This window comes from Ipomoea nil, unplaced genomic scaffold (assembly GCF_001879475.1).
Source record: "Ipomoea nil cultivar Tokyo-kokei standard unplaced genomic scaffold, Asagao_1.1 scaffold2805, whole genome shotgun sequence".
Taxonomy (NCBI): domain Eukaryota; kingdom Viridiplantae; phylum Streptophyta; class Magnoliopsida; order Solanales; family Convolvulaceae; genus Ipomoea; species Ipomoea nil.
In genome coordinates, this window is record NW_017619233.1 from 2,348,571 (window position 1) to 2,365,355 (window position 16,785).

The window sequence follows — 16,785 nt, forward strand, 5'->3', positions numbered from 1 at the left end:
GTTTGCCAAACATAGCCATAACCTCAGACTTATTATGATTTTAGATATATTTAAATACATTTAAAACACTCATACATTTTAAGTCATATCATGTATATATGATTATTCATGGTCCGTTTCTGTTTGACAGAGCTTATAGTTTATTTTAATCTACTAATAAGTTATGAGCTTTGTTTGGTAATGTTTTCAAAATAAGCTAGTAGCATAAAATAAGAGCTTATTTTGAAACGCAACTTAATATAGTCTTTAAAAAATAAGCTAATAGCTTTCTACTTTTTTTTTTTCCCGATCTTTATTCTTATTATTTTAAATAAATGACATCATTAACCCTCCCAATTAAACCCTTTTGACATTTTTTCTTCTCGTGTATTTTTATTCATGCTCTCTTCCGCAGCTATTCAGCGCCCAACAACTCTTTAAAGTTCCAACTCCAATCGTCCGTTCATAAGTCCATTTATCATGATTATCTCCAGTAACAAAAAATTAAGTGAGACTTCTATTGAGATGAAGGAGATTCACAACAATATTGCTACTTCATTATAGGATGCTAGATCAAGTTATGCGAATAATTTCATTTTAAAATGTTAAATTTTAATATGTAAACAAACATATTTAAATTTAAAATTATTTAAATTTTATGAATATGTCACTTTTAGTGTTTTTACATTTATCAGCTTATTAAAAAATTAATTTTACTAAACACTTTTAAGCATAATCAGATAGCTTAACAACTCTTCAGTTTTCAACTTCTAACTTATAGCTTTTCAACTTTCAACTACTTTTAAACTTTTAGCTACCTTTTCAGCTAAATTTGTCAAACATCATAGCTGGTATATAATTAAAAAAAATAGTTTGATTTCATATAAAAAAAATGAATACAAGTTGCAATTATAGATATAAAAAATCATATCCATTAATATATAGTATGTATGCATATAAAAAAAATATTTTATGTAATATAATCATTTTTTTCTTTCTAAAACTAGCCTGCCAACGATATATTAGGACTAAACAAATTTAATCAGTACCTTACCTTGTGAATCTTAATAAAAAAAATCGAAAGTCAATGTGATAATCCATTTAAAAGGATAACATAAGTGTCATCACACTCAATCATTATTGTATAAACCATGGTTCATATAATTGTGTAGATCATATTATCAAATAATGTAAATTTAGTACAAAAATAATGTACTTTTAGTACATTAAAAATATACATTGTGTTCATAAAAAAAATATTATTTGAGTACTAAAAGTACATTATTTTATATAATGTACATTCAATACACAAATAATATACTTTTAATATATTAAAAATGTATTTTTGTGTAATGATCCACAGCACTGTGTGGATCATGGTCCACACAATAATTTGCCCATCACACTACATATTAGTTAGCGCATGCCTTTAACATATTAATTGTCATAAAAAATAGTTAAATAGGTCATCGAACTTTACCTAAAAAGTCAATTAGATCCTAAACATTTTAAAGTTACAATTAAACTCATCAACATTTTATTTTGATGCAATGAAGTCAAAAAATCGATTATTGACCTGTATATAGCATGTCACTAGGGTTTCGATGACACTCTGACACTATTTTTGACCATAAATTGACCGGCGATCGGTGCTGGTTGTCGATCGATTTATGGTCAGAAATAGTGTCAGAGTGTCGCCACAACCCTAGTGACCTGTTTGCACAGTTCAGTAATTGGTTTTTAGACTTCATTTTGCATTAAAATAAAATATTGATGTGTTTAATTATAACTTAAAAAAGTTTAGCGTCTAATTCACTTTTCAGGTAAACTTGGAGGACTACTCACATGGACAACTCGGTTGGTTATATGGGTGAAGCTTGGGAATAATGACCTGATATCGAGTCGCACTAATTCTTATGTGTAATTAATAAAATTCTAATTTCTGTATTCAGCTGAGTTACCATAATTTACATTATATCAAATATTTTGTCGAGTCGGAGTGTGGGGCCCTCGGGTTGGGGATGCAACCAAAGTAAAGCCCGGAGCCCGGAGGTCCTTCCGCACTAGCCAGTAGCCAAGTCCAAACAGAAGTACAAAACAGTATCACCAATCATCATCGTAGTGTTGTATTCTTTTTTTATGTCTACGAGGTACTAAATAAAACACACAGAGGCAGACAACTGCGAGAAGAAGCCGAAACGAAGGAATACCAACGAAGATGGTGAGCAAAACGGAGGAGGAGCAAGTGAACAGATTGGAGAGCCAAGTGGACAACGGAGGCGGCGGCGTCTGGGAGTACCTCTCTCTCGTCCGAAAGCTTAGGCTCCGCCGATCCGATAAGGTCTTGAAGCATGGCCTCTCTCTCCTCAATGATCGCAAATCTCGATCTGCTCTTGGCAGTGAAGGTATTCATCCCGCGTCTTCTTCTTTTGTTGGAAACCAAAATTCATCTTCTCGATTCCTGCATATTCGGTGAACTCTAGTGTCGAACAGTTAATCACAATTCCGGCATATTTTGGGACGCGGGGCGTTTCCGATCACAGATTGATTGCTGGATTCTTTGAGTTGTTACTGATATTCTTTATTACTATTTCAAGCTGGTGGAAATTCACTTTTTAGCAATCTCTGGATAACATCAGAAAATCAAAAAATTAAATTTTGACTCCCTGCACGATGCAAGAATGGTTCTTATCTTTTTAAATCTCCATTACTGATTAATTATAAGCAATATTTAATATTTTATTTTTTTGGGTATGCTTGAGTAGATTCCCAAATCAAAGGATGCCATTTTGCAGTTTTAGTAGGCTTGACAAAATTTAAAGAGAAAGTGACCGTCTTTAGCTATTTGGTGTCTACAAAGGAAATACAGAGAAAGTCAATTGAACAGTGAAAATTAAGTTTAAATACAACTAGCTTTTGGCCAAAAACCCTCAAATGGAAGTATGGGACACAACAAATTGAATAAATAATCAAGCAGCAATACTTGCTTAAGCAATTCCTGTTGTATAAGTTCATATATGGTTTCCTACTGTTATACAACAGTATGTAGGTCGTATTTGTAGCACTTTGTTCAGTTGCAAATAGGAATGTCCTTATTATTGTGATGTTGGTGTTTTCTTTGATCGTTAGTTACTTCACTTCCTAAAAGCAGCCTCTGTTATCTGTGCTTTGTGGTTTTACTGGTTGACACTTCAGATTGATTTGTTTTGCCCTATATTTCAAATGATGCAGAATGGACCTTACATGAGCAGGTGGCTGTTGCAGCTATGGACTGCCAATGTCTTGATGTGGCAAAGGTTGGATCTTTTTCGTTTTCTAATACTTGTATGCAGTGCAAACAATTGGATTCTGCGTTATACTCATGAACATGGTCATGCTTCACTAGTATGTTGGAAAGATCATACGTTTTCGTCTTTCTGTATAATGTAGATAATGGTAAAAAAAATATATATATTTTATCAAGAGACTTGTTCATGCAATCTAATTAGTTCACTAATCAAAGTAATTCAAAAATCCCCGTGGTAAAAGAAAAAAAAATATTAGTTCTGCTAGATTTTTCAGATTAGATATGAAAACAATCTACTTCAGTACTTTTGCATGAGAATCCAACATTTGCTCTGCAAACTTGAAGTTTGTGGTTTTGATTGCTATAGTTAGTTTATGGGTTTATATTTATTGAACTTTAATGCAGCTTGTTTATGGGAAATTTGCAGGAGAGCATTAAGGTTTTGCACAAAAAGTTTCCAGGAAGCAAACGAGTTGGTAAGTAGTAGATAAATGTTTGAATGTGCATATGTTAAAAATTAGCCTTCAGTTTTTTCCAATTTCTTAGTATGATTTATGGCCATCTCTTGTATGCACCCTGGTCATAGAATCTACACAGACGGACTATGATGATGATGGTTCATGACCATGAGAAAAGATATTGATTTAAAATAGTACATCAAATCAAATTATTTAAAGATAGTTCGAGGAAAGGGGTATACAAATAATAATGAACTTGATGTTTATAATTTAGAAAAGGGTGATATTGCAAATCTAAACTAATTTTGTATTGTATCCTTTCCCCTTTACCGAGGGCTTACTGTTTTTCTGTTGTTGTATTCTTCAGGCAGGCTAGAAGCAATGTTGCTTGAGGCCAGGGGATTATGGGCAGAGGCCGAAAAGGCTTACTTGAGCCTGCTGGAGGAAAATCCATTTGATCAGGTAGAAACTGCGCAATATGTTTTATTAAATTCTGTAAAGTTCCTTCTGGACAGGATAGTGTCTTCTACGGGACAAGAAAAAAGGGCCCGTTTGAGTTGATTTTCTTTTGAATTGTTTCTATTAAGTGGAATAGCGGGTGCTAAGTGAGAACTCTGAAGTTGTTTTCCCTGACATATCATCTGTTTATGGCTAACATATTTGAGCGAAAGTTCATATTTACACCGCAAATCTTCTCCCTCTTACATTTTATTCTATCATACAGGTTGTACATAAACGGAGGGTAGCCATGGCAAAGGCACAAGGCAATATGTCAGGGGCAATTGAATTGCTCAACAAGTATCTTGAAATGTGAGGAAGATCTCAAAAGAATTGAACATTAATTGTTATACAAATAGCTCATTCTTACCCTTCTTTTCATTTTCTTTTTTTGGCTAGATTCATGGCAGATCATGATGCTTGGAGAGAACTTGCTGAAATATACGTCTCCCTGCTAATGTGAGAGCATTTGAAATTATATCTTACCCTCTCATTCTCACATTTTGTTCTTTTTCTGAAGGCAAAGCATTCTACCACAATACCCTTCTTGCCTGGTGGCTAAATGCCTTAATAATCGTTTATATATATATATATATATATATATATAGGCCATTGTTCAAGTGAGTTCACCCCTTCCCATGAGTTTGTGTGGAAAGATCTGGTCCATTAAAAGCTAGAGATCAATGGTAAGATCTGGTCCATTATCAACTGTGCAATTGTGCTAATGTGCAACTGCAGTTGCACAGTTGATAATGAGCCAGATCTGACCATTGATCTCTAGTTTTTAATGGACCAGATCTGTCCACACGGACTCGGGAAGGGGTGGACTCATTTGATCATGAATATATATATATATATATATATATATATATATATATATATATATATATATATATATATATATATATTGTTATTATTATTATTATTATTATTATTTGTGTTTTTTAGGTATAAGCAAGCGGCTTTCTGCTATGAGGAGCTCATATTATCTCAACCAACTGTTCCTCTTTACCACTTGGCCTATGCTGATGTATGTGACTTGTCAATGTTGCATATTTTTATAATTCATTTGTGTAAAATTCATAAGTGCATATGCATATACAACTGTGCGTTTGGGCTTTGGAATCTTCTCGAACCTATTTGCAATTTTGCACATTCAAATGACTTACAGTGTGGGATGAATCCTTCTACTCTGTATATCCCATATCTTTTCAATAGTGGTAATTAGTTAAAATTGTTAATCTTGTTTTTCCCATAATACTAATGGTTGATTTATAATTGGGTTTCAGGATATCAGTCAACATTGAAGCCCGTGACTGTTTTTCTATATATATTTGCCATTTTTACCCATATTGCCTTTTATGTCAAAAGCCTGTGCTTGTTTTCTTCACATTTTGACCGCGTAATATGTGTATTGATTAATCATTTTTACCTTCTAGAACCATTGAACTGCCTTGGCTTTAAAGCACTTTGTGATAACATGCCTCGTTAACCGAACCAAACACATAAAATGGGACGGAGGAGTATTATTAATCTTATTGCATGTTTTTAATTTTTAATGGTAACCATGAAACCGAAGTACTGAACTGTCTTCTTCACCTTAACGTGCATCAGGTGCTCTATACATTAGGTGGACTTGACAATCTTCAGACGGCCAAGAAATATTACACATCTACCATAGATTTAACTGGTGGCAAGAATACCAGAGCCCTTTTTGGTATATGCTTGGTGAGTCTTGTCTCTTTCTGTGCTTGTTTCAACGAACATTCTTTCTATTGTTTGATTCGATGATAGTAGTTTGGAAGTGCTTGTTAACTATATGCCAACTTGAGATACGTTTTTGATGGGTTGTTCCTGGGGTTCTTTTAGTTCTACCATCTTCATGGTCTATCCATTGAAATTCAAAAAAGAAAATGTGTGGAAATGAAGAAAGTTTGATCAATTTTACTCGGCGTTTATATTTTCTACTGGACAGCTGACCAACGAGTTATTCTATTACAGTGTACGTCTGCCATTGGGCAGCTGACTAAAGGACGGAACAAGGAGGATAAAGAGAAATCAGAGCTGAACTCTCTGTCCATTAAGGCCCTGGAGAAGGATTACAGTCAGAGAGCTTCTGACAAACTTCCTCTTCTTACTTCAACTTTAAGAAGCTTGAAACTTTGATCATATTATTGAAGGTTTTGATGATTTGATTTGAAGTCCCATCTGATGCAGTTTGTGTTTTCACCTGTTGCTTTAGTTACTACAAGCTAACCATGTGTTTCCCCTTATCGAATGAAGTTTGCAGTTTTCTTAGAGATTTCTTATTGTTATAAAAATGGGATTTGATACATTATTTATAGAATTTTGGAAAGCAAAATGAGAAAGGAAGAGTTTAGCAGCAGGACAGAATCTGAGTATTTGTCTTGATATTTCAGTGATGTGTTTTTTTGTTTATTTCTTCACTAATACAAAGCACAAGAGGTTGCAAACACAATCTTTATTCTGATAATACATTACTTTACATCTCTTCAATTGTTCCAAACTGGAAAATGGATCCAAGAAAAGCTCAAAACATTGAAAGATGGATAAGAAACTACTAGCAAGGCTAAAACGTGCTGCTGTACAAATGGTACAATACAAAGATTTCTAGAAGAAGTCCATGTGATGAACAAGAACTCCCTCATCATCCCAATCCACTTCCTTTGCATTTGCTTCTTTTCCAATTAACTTAAGAGGTGCTTCTAATGGAGGTGGGCTCTGCATTTTGACAAACAAAACTTCAAATAATACACAAACTATTGACAAAGAAAGCTTGTTTCAAATAGAGCATTTGATGTTCAGATTAAAGGTATGCATGGTAGGTACCATGCATCGGATCAGAGGCCATTTTATTCCGCAGAAGAAAGGGTGCTGTTTTATCTCATTGGCACCTCCATTCGATCCCAAACGGCTCCCAGGATCTCTATTTAGTAAGGCATGAATCAACTGCCTCCCCGCCAGGCTTACCTGCAATACCATCACATCAAACTCCTCATTACTAAAAGCCAGTGCAGTTGCAATAGAAACAAAATGCATTTTAAAAATGGTGAGGGAGAAGATAGCAAGCATATATGTATCAGCAATGTTTTACCGGAACGCTACTTGGGAATGTGAGGTCTTTGTTTAAGATGTTGGCAAATGTCTTCTGCCTATTCTTTCCTCTAAATGGCGTGCGCCCATAGAGCATCTCATAGATCAAAACGCCTGCAACTCAAAAACCAAGCAATCGTTAATATAAAACAGATCACCCGGTCCAGACTTCAGAGCATCATGAATGCTCGCGCTATGTAGTTACCTAAAGCCCACCAATCAATAGCACTGCTGTGGCCTGCACCTGTAATAATTTCCTGAAATTGAGTCTTTTGTAAGTATTCTATACATCATATGCATACAAGAATAAGCTGCAATGGCATTCATGTGTAAACTTAAACAATGAGTATTCATGTACCGGAGCAATGTATTCTTCAGTTCCCACAAATGAATTTGACTGTGTAGTTGGTTCTGCAACAAATGTCAGTGGTGGAGTACTCCTAGACCTTCTTTTGGGTGGAGGGTGTTTTATTACCTGGGAGACATTGTTAGCTCAGTAGGATAAAAGAAAGATCAATGAACTCTAATACATAATCTCCAAGTGGCAGAAGAAGAAGAAGAACAACAACAACAATCTATGTACTGAGAAAACAAATATTTACTGTGAATAGAAGCATGCATACTTGGAGTTTACAGGTTGTCTTGAAGGATAGATCAAAGTCGGTTAACACAACATGTCCATTTGCCTGGAGTAGAATGTTTTCTGGTTTCAGGTCCCGGTATACTATTCCTGTAATGTGAGACAAAGAAAAGCACAGAAGATCAATGATTATCGGGAGAAGGGTCAAATAGACTCTCCAACTTTACACGAAAGTGCAATTAGGCCCATGAACTTTCGAAATGTGCAATTAAACACTTCAACTTATTAAAATCGGTCAAATAAGTCCAATTTATCGGTAACCAACATATTACTGGTAAGCATGCCGTTGTTGACTGCCGTCAGCCGCCGTTCACAAAAAAAATTGACGACCAGTCGACCAGGTCGTCTTCTTTCGATCAACAAAGAAAGTGGTCGCCTTCTTTGATTGAAGGCAACTCTTCGGTCACCTTTTCTTCAAAGAAGGCGACTGAAGATCGGTCACCTATTGCCAATTTTCCTCTCGGAGCACCGTCGGAACCCTAACGACCTGCTATTACAGGTCCTAACCGGCTATATGGATCCAAATGCACTAAAATGACAAGTTGAAGTGTTTAATTGCACCTTTCAAAAGTTCAAGAACCTAAATGCACTTTCGTGTAAAGTTGGAGGGCCTATTTGACCCATTTTCCATGATTATTAGATCTAAGCTAATGCTAGGCATGCCAAGACTATCTGCATTCAACACTTTATGCTAACTCCCTTCATTTATACAGATGAACATAGAAAGTCACTTTGGCCTTAACAGATAAATAGAAGGTTGGACCCAGCCAGTGCAAAAAGGCTCATGCATAGTGCAGGATTTGGTTAGGAATATGTATGCAACCTTACCCCTGATTTCAGAGAGGTTGCTTCTAGTGCTTGAACTTGTTATTTAAAGGTCAACGAATGAGCACTTTTCCCCTACACCAGGTCCAACGTTAAAAGATCAAATGAAATATCCACAGAAATTATAATAAAGTTCATCATCAGGTCAGGCACCTACCTAAACAATGAAGATATTCCAAGGCAATTAAAATTTCTGCCGCATAGAACCTGAATAACAGTAGCCGTTAAACGCTTGGTTTTTACCAAGAAATAAATCAAATGTATACCAAGTGAGAGTACCTTGCAGATTCCTCTTTAAATATTTTCGAGGGCTGCTTGTCAAGCAGGGCAAATAACTCTCCTCCGGGAAAGAAGTCCGTTATTAAGCAAACATGTGTATATGTCTGGTGAAACACAAACATGTCAATATGCTTGGTTGGTCAGTGTAATATTTAAGACCTTCAAGATGTTCAGAGCGGGAACTTTGAGTTAAATGAGAACCTGAAAGGAGCAGTATAGCGTTGGAAGGAAAGGATGATCAAGGATTGCACTGATTTCTCTTTCAACGCATGCTCGATGAACCTGCAAAAGCATGCAATATTTTAATCTTTTGGTTATTGCAGAAGTGCATTTAGAAAGCCACTAAACGAATGAAAAACAGACAAAGGCGTACTATGTGCAAGTGTGAAGGTGTAAGGTGAGCATTCAAGAAATTAGCATTCTGTAGATGTCAAAAAATTAATAAAGAAGAACATGTTTTAGATGGAGAGGAATCAAGATAGATGCTTATAACCAAGAGCTTTTTCACACATGAAATGTACAATCTTAAATGTTCAGACCTTGTTACGATTGAGCAGTATGGATTTATCCATTGCCTTCATAGCATAGAGTTCACCTGTGCCTTTCAGCTCCACCAAATGAACACTGCAGCAAACACAGCATAGACATAATAAAAACTAGGATCCTTGAAGAAATGTTACATTGTAAGAACATAAAATGATAACAACAGAATCAGTCATACTGGAAATGATCATGAGCTTAAGTTATGAAAATGAATTGGAGAAAACTTAGATGTTGAATAAATTCATATACCTTCCAGTATCTCCATATCCCAAATGTCTCACAGGTTTGAAATGATAAAGTCCAACTTTTTCACCACTTGCAATGATCTATAATAATATTAAAAAGTAAATAAATAATCCCAGAATTTGAGGGAAATATTATTTAAAATCCCAACAATAGTAGACTATGCTAATCTGCTAGACTTGTTTTTAGATTTTATCTAGAAATTCTTAAAGATAGGTTAACCAACATAGTCTTATTTACTGTGGATTTCACAAGATTTGTACCTTTTGTATGGCTCTCCATGAAGCACTGCCCTTCTTATGAGGCCTGGGAAAGACAGGGAGAGAGTGTAAAGCCCACAAGTCTTCTGGTTTCTGAAAGTTCCCCAGTAGAGAATTTGCATCAGCCAAAATGAATTAGACATCATATATAATGTTTCTTTTGATCCAATTTACAGCTAAATGAATACCTTACCATGTTTGCATCAGGAAGTTCTCTAACAGCTTCATCAACGTTTTCCGCAGTAGCCTTGACCTGGAAAACAAAATGTGCATATATTTACTAGAACACTATGTTCTTGTGTGTCAAAGGATTGCAATCATATTTGAGAAACAACTTGGCAACCTTAAACAAAAAAAAAAAAAAAAAAAAAACAGAAAATACCTCATTGCCAAGCTTTAAAGTTCAGGAGTTATTATAAGAATCAGAGATTTATTTATTTATTTATTTATTTTAAAAGAGATGTACGTAACTAAGACACAGAGAAAGTAGCAGAATACATACCAACTTAGCACTTTCTTGCTCCGTTTTATCTGAGAGGCGGTTCCTTAATGGTTCTACATGCTGACTTCCATCTAATTGGACACCAATGAAGTATTGTAGCTCTCCCTAAAAAAGCAAGATCCGAAAAACAATATTATTGACTTACATATACACATATATAATACAACAAGAAACTGTTCACAAACTACCTTCTGGTCTCGCATAGGTTGCAGGTGAAACAAATTCCAGAACTTTTTACCTGAAAATGTTGTTCAGACAATATATTATTCTAAGGTTACCAAAAATGTGTAGTAGAAAATGGCAGGCTTTACATTTCAATTGAAATATAGTCAACTACACCGTAATAATTTTAGCCTACCACTCTTGGTATAATTAATTAACTGCACAGTAATTTCTCTTTGCTCTCTGATGGCATCTCTTATCTTTTGAACAGTTCCTTGATCTGTTTCAGGTCCTTGGAGGAATCTGTAGGATGACAACTCTTCATTAGACAAAATTACTACTAGGAAATAACTAAGGTCAAAGGCTGCTGAGCAATGAAATAACACACTTAGTTACCATATATAACTTCCAAGCTAAACACTAATGCAAGGTTTAGATTTATACCTGCAATTTCTTCCCAAGATTTCTTCACGTGTATACTCTGTGAGTTCAAGAAAGCTATCTGATGCAAATATCTGTGCACAAAAGATCCTAGTTCAGTTAGCAATGTTGATGAACATACAAGCTACAAATCTATAAGTTACACTAGCAGTGCACAAGAATTAGTATGAAACCATGTTCTCAGATGTAGTTAGCAATGTTGATGAACATAAAAGCTACAAATCTATAAGTTACACTAGCAGTGCACAAAAATTAGTATGAAACCATGTTCTCAGATGAACATTTGTTTTCTTCTAGTCTCCCATTTAAATCAAAATATCAGAAATAACAATCAGAACCACTGTAAATCAGTTTCAGTTCTTGATCTTACAATTGGGGTATCAGGGAGTCTGGGATCTGAAATAACAAAATTCTTTTCAATTCTCTCCAGGGTTGTTGCAAGGTCAATGCCCTGACGTATATCTCTTTCTCTTTCAGTATGCTCCCAGCTGTCAGTGCTTTCTATCTCTTTTGTCATCAAAATTTCAGGCTCAACGGTTTGTTGCTTTTCATGCTGCCCTGCACTAATGGAAGACCTTCCTCTGAGCCTGCAGAAACCAAAACCATTCAACGCTTAGAAAGTATATAATATCAAGCATGCTTATACAATCCGTTAGCATTAATATCCATCTTACAGTGCAGATAAAACAAAAGTTTCTGTCAAACGCAACCTGCAAAGCAGATGCAACTTTTTTTGTGAAGAATATAATAAATCTTATGGTCTCACCCTATCAGAGAAAGGCGTAGGGATCTTCTAGACTTTTTTTCACTGTCCTGTTGAGATGAATTACTCTTGGACTCCCATTGAGTGGTTTGCTGATCAAGTGTAGCCATGCTCTGAGTTTCAGCCTGCCTAGAAAGCATAAAGTCTTTAATCCTTTCTTCAGCATTCTTCTTAGTAGAGTCCTGACTCATAGATAAGCGGGATCTTGGATGCTTCATAGTTTGTACAACTTCAGTCATTGAATCTAAAGCCTTTTCCTTCTGGCGAGCTGACACATTGACAGAATATGAGATTTTTAAAATGTGGGAAGATAATTGCAAGAAGAAAAAGGTAAATATTCTGCACACCATCGTATTTGATTAATGACTTGGGTAATCCATTTGGTCGTAGTGCCTTGTCATTCACTCCTTCAGTGTATTTGCTGACCTCCACCTGCATTCTGCTAACAAAGTTTGAACTATCAAATTCATCCTGGAATAATATCTTGTAGAATAGACCACAAACTTCAAAGAATGGAATAAACTAAAGAACATGAAATAACCACGGTTGAATAACATAGAAAGCTCCAAAGTACCAAATCAACTCAAAAAATCTTGTAAATTGTAGGTATCAACCACATATATGTCGGGGGGTCAAACCACACTAAAAGATTGAATCCAATCAATTAGATAGTCTAACTCATGAGTCATGACCTTATAAACCCATATGTTCTCTCTTAACACATTCCAAACATGCATTAGTGATTATTAGGACGATAATAAGAGGTTGAATAGCAACTTTACCCAATGAATTTGATTGTATTTCCATTCTCATCTTTTATTGGAGTGATTGTTAGCATATTCCAAAAAGGAGTGCCATTCTTCTTGTAGTTCAAGAGCCTGCCACAGAAGCTTTTCCCAGTTCTTATAGCAGTACTTAGTTTTTCTATTTCATTCCGATCTGTGTCAGGACCCTGCAGAAATCGACTGCAAAAAAACAAGTAAGGAACATCTCACCTCCTTTTACAGCTTAATTTCATCCAAGAATTCCAAAATCTACAAATGATGATAGAACAGAAACTGAAGTCCTTCAAAACTAGTTGGGACAAAAGTATTCTAAACTATTTCAAATAGTAGTGATTGACCTCTGTTGACATTTTGATCTAGGACTAAGATAGCAAAACTACCCTAAAAGGCTGAATTCAATCAATTAGTTAATGTGAACTTATAAACTATATGTTCTCTCTTATATTTTCAATGAGGGACTATTAACAGAATCCTTACCAGTTCCTTCCAATGGTCTCATTTGAAGAATAACCAGTCATTGCAAAGAAGCCAGTGCTGGCGTACACAATAGGGCAATCAGGCTTAGTAGCATCGGAGACGACGAATGTCTGCTGCAACGTTGATAAAGCGTCCTTCAGTTCTTGAGAAACGCGAGGCATATCCGATCCGTGACTTGAAGAATCAGTTGATAACTTCTCCAGTGAGGTTTTCCTCCTGCTCTCTGCTTCTCCAACTGAATTTTTGGGGAACGCATAGAAGCGACCTTCTTCCACGTCGTCTTTCTTCATCACAGTCAATCCCCATTCCGCAGTCCTCTGTGCTATGGTGGCTTCTGTAGGGTCTCCATCCCCCCCATTAGCCTTCGCGGCGGTTCTAGAGTCGAAAGCCATCCACTTCCCAACTGGCTCCTTGTTGAGCGTTGAATTCCCAGATGGTCCTTGTCCGAGCACCTGCACATCGATATTCTGGATCCTGTTACTAACCGCCTCGCCGATTTGGCGCCTCAATTTGGGTTCAAACACTTGGATTGATCGTTTAGTAGCAGCACTTGATGACTCCATATATAAATAATATTATATTCACACACTCATATGTATCGCCGCGAAGAATTGGAAACACTTCAATTCAATTCCTGTGCTGCTACTGGACACATTAAATCAAGTGATCGAAGTAAACAGTACAGTTCCAAAATGAAACGAGTGTAGCTAAGAAAAGTCAGGAAATGAATGATTGAATGTTGAAATAAAGAAAAGAAGAAGGTCAGAGGTTTGGTGATGATCAATTCTGCACGTTAAACTAGTGGGAGCCATGCATAATTGCATAGTAATTTGGGCTGCAGTGAGTTACCTGAGTAGGTGTAGGAGCTGCTTTCAAGTCCATGAAGCTAGAGAGAGACAATAGAAAGTCCTAAGAGTGAAAAGCTTATTATTATGTTAAAAGTTATAATTGTTACTAGTTAAAAAGTTATAACTGGTAACACACAGTCTCAATTTCTAGTTACATGATGCTAGTCAGACGTATGGTTATATGGTGCTAAATTTGGTATTTTATTGACCTCCGTCCTCCCAGCATCTTCCAATTTAATGTTTATCACTACATTAAAAGTTAGAATCATTTAGATTGAACTTCTATTGTTCTTATCTAAAAACCCCATAACCTTTTTGAGTATGAGTAAACTCTGTTTTGTGATTCTAGTTTGCAAAGGATTATAAGTAAATTAACCTAGATTATATGACTGATTCCAACTAAGGATATAAAGATTTGAATTCGTGACCAAAATATGTACTAAACTTGACTTTTTAGTTTCTGTCCAATAATTTCTTAGTCATTTAGTGCTGGATTTACCTTTTCAATGGACTCGGCCTAAGAGAAAGGAAGATAAGATGGGGACATGATGTCCAAATAGTCAAATTAGACACCCATGTCGCTGAATTGTAGCCTCTACCTTGTTTCCAACTAGACGTGTCGCTGTATTGGGTCACTCATCATTCACCTGCCGCATTTATTCTTCTCCTTCTTATTCATTTTGTACCCAATAATCCAATTTAATCATCTGTACTGTTAAGAAAATTTAGACGAGGTCCATAGAGTTACAGAGTACTAACGGCATGTATGAATATGATATGATTGAGTTGGCGGAGGATAAATTTCTCCATCATCTTATTTATTTTTTTGTCCTTTCCAGAAAGGACATTATTGTGAATAAGACATCCGAAACAGAAATAGGGGGTGGGGTTTACGACCACCTTTAATTTCTTCCCATTATTTGCCGAAACAGAAATAGGGGGTGGGGTTTACGACCACCTTTCTTCCCATTATTTGTTGTCAAAAGTTGTAAAGTATACCTATAAGATTACAACACCTTTTCATTTGTTTGATTGAAAAGAAGGAATTAGAGAGAAATGAATTGTAATTAGGTGAAAAAAGAATAAAGTGAGAATAATGTAAGCATTTAAATTATATTGTTTGAAATGAAGTAATAAAATTATTAAGAATGATAAAGGAAGGAGTAGTATAAAGACTAAAATATCATTGTGTAATAATAATACTAATAATAATTAGGGTAATTTTGTTTTCCTTTTTCCCATTGAATTGCAATTCATATGGAGAGGGTATGAATTGCAATTCAACAAAATGAGGAGATTGTAATTTGGTGGAATTGCAATTCCTTTCAACCAAACACTGTAATTCAGCCAAACATTTTGTACTCAGATGGCATGTAGTGATTCTCTCATATGGGAAATCATGAAATTAAGCATCTGGAAGAGGTGTTGACTCTTTGTACTTCAATAGGTCGAGAAATCTAAGAGTTTCATCATTTTATCTAAAATGGTACACTCAGATACTAAAATGCTTGTGAGCATATTTGAAGTTTAACAACATTTTATAACGTCATTATATTTATCTAAAATTCACCACTTGCAATGATCTATAACAAGAAGAAAAATGCACATTATTGGCCCGCATGGGCAGCTCAACTGATCATAAAGGTGAAAGTTGGAAAGAATAACCAGGGATCGAGTCTCACCAGCCACTCCTTGTACGCAGTTGAGTTACCATGATTTACATCCTCCCAAATGTTCTGTCGAGTTGGAGTTCAACATTTTGGAAAGAAAAATGCACATTACCTTAATATGTAATTATGAAATGATTAGCATTAATGTTTAATTAATTAGGAGAATAATAAATTATCTATTTCATTTACTATATTTATGTTCGTTCCAATAATGCATTAGGTGAAGAAGTGATTATTAAGAAAGTACATAAATATTCTCAAAAGAAAAAAGAAAAAGAAAGTACATAAATGAGAGGGTTCAGGTGTGAAGTGAGAACAGATTCTCATGTTAAAGTGAGGACTAATTTAATTGTTATAAACGTAACCTGCACAACTAATGTTGAGAAATTTCTATGCATATTTAAAATTTTGGAAATTTCTATGCAAATGATAAAGTCACACAGATGTATCAGGTTGCCCAAATACTATTAACATTTTAATTTATGAAAAAAAATGTGTAATTGCTATTCAAAAGTGTGCTTTAGTTGAACCTCGTTTCGACTACTACTAACACTTTGGTTTAGGAGAAATTCCCTAGTTGCTATTTGAAAATGCACTCTGGGTGAAACTTCTATGGCTTTGTAACCATAGTTGTAAAGAGTAAGGACCACAAATGAAGTGAACTAACCTACTTCGTCAATAGTTGACTAGCCCAATAGACCATTCCAAAGGTGAGTCGAACTTGGAACCTTGTGATTATCAAATCAACTTGATTGAGGTCGCTCTGTTACTATTAACATTTGTACGGATAATACAATCTACAATACAAGCATGTTTGTATCGGGTACAATACGATATTATATTAGTTATTACAGAGTATATATTATATTAATATTTGTGAAAAGACAGAGAAAGAACACAACTATAAACAAAGGTAACCATGAATTGTCAACAATGAAAACTTTAGAAGTAAGATATAGGTTGAATTTTAGCACAAAAAGTGCATATAAAGCTCTGTACATACAGCACTCCT

General features: G+C 35.2%; 2 protein-coding genes and 1 long non-coding RNA gene across 3 annotated transcripts in view; 2 read left to right on the top strand and 1 right to left on the bottom strand.

The window, feature by feature from the left end:
* The window catches only part of LOC109158160, a 27,978-nt gene extending 17,334 nt beyond the window's left edge, over positions 1–10,644 (top strand). The window contains exons 3-4 of the long non-coding RNA XR_002050318.1: positions 9,751–9,754; positions 10,584–10,644. This is a non-coding gene — a long non-coding RNA (uncharacterized LOC109158160). The remainder of the gene's footprint in view (positions 1–9,750; positions 9,755–10,583) is intronic.
* LOC109158158 (ER membrane protein complex subunit 2-A) lies at positions 2,042–6,727 on the top strand. The gene is made up of 9 exons (XM_019306002.1): positions 2,042–2,384; positions 3,211–3,275; positions 3,693–3,741; positions 4,091–4,185; positions 4,448–4,533; positions 4,621–4,680; positions 5,170–5,251; positions 5,836–5,949; positions 6,223–6,727. The coding sequence occupies exons 1-9, from the start codon at positions 2,198–2,200 to the stop codon at positions 6,385–6,387; spliced, it is 903 nt and encodes a 300-aa protein (XP_019161547.1). The 5' UTR covers positions 2,042–2,197; the 3' UTR covers positions 6,388–6,727.
* Positions 6,687–14,103, bottom strand: LOC109158153 (phototropin-2-like). The gene is made up of 22 exons (XM_019305995.1): positions 13,256–14,103; positions 12,776–12,958; positions 12,341–12,432; positions 11,997–12,261; positions 11,601–11,817; positions 11,234–11,304; positions 10,986–11,092; positions 10,816–10,865; positions 10,628–10,732; positions 10,319–10,378; positions 10,129–10,218; positions 9,872–9,948; positions 9,619–9,703; positions 9,281–9,361; positions 9,080–9,183; positions 8,958–9,007; positions 7,959–8,065; positions 7,694–7,810; positions 7,541–7,592; positions 7,337–7,449; positions 7,072–7,212; positions 6,687–6,963 (listed from the first exon to the last, which is right to left on the bottom strand). The coding sequence occupies exons 1-22, from the start codon at positions 13,816–13,818 to the stop codon at positions 6,853–6,855; spliced, it is 2,841 nt and encodes a 946-aa protein (XP_019161540.1). The 5' UTR covers positions 13,819–14,103; the 3' UTR covers positions 6,687–6,852.
* Positions 14,104–16,785: the final 2,682 nt, after the last annotated feature.

What these genes read in the sequence shown, in the direction of transcription:
- LOC109158153 (XM_019305995.1), bottom strand. Translation starts at nt 13,818, where the DNA reads ATGGAGTCATCAAGTGCTGCTACTAAACGATCAATCCAAGTGTTTGAA. An exon ending in AACCTATGCGAGACCAGAAG is followed by an intron (nt 10,733 to 10,815) that starts GTAGTTTGTGAA and finishes TTGCTTTTTTAG; the next exon opens with GGAGAGCTACAATACTTCAT. An exon ending in GGATATGGAGATACTGGAAG is followed by an intron (nt 9,704 to 9,871) that starts GTATATGAATTT and finishes TGTTTGCTGCAG; the next exon opens with TGTTCATTTGGTGGAGCTGA.
- LOC109158158 (XM_019306002.1), top strand. Translation starts at nt 2,198, where the DNA reads ATGGTGAGCAAAACGGAGGAGGAGCAAGTGAACAGATTGGAGAGCCAA. An exon ending in ATCTGCTCTTGGCAGTGAAG is followed by an intron (nt 2,385 to 3,210) that starts GTATTCATCCCG and finishes CAAATGATGCAG; the next exon opens with AATGGACCTTACATGAGCAG. An exon ending in AATGTCTTGATGTGGCAAAG is followed by an intron (nt 3,276 to 3,692) that starts GTTGGATCTTTT and finishes GGAAATTTGCAG; the next exon opens with GAGAGCATTAAGGTTTTGCA.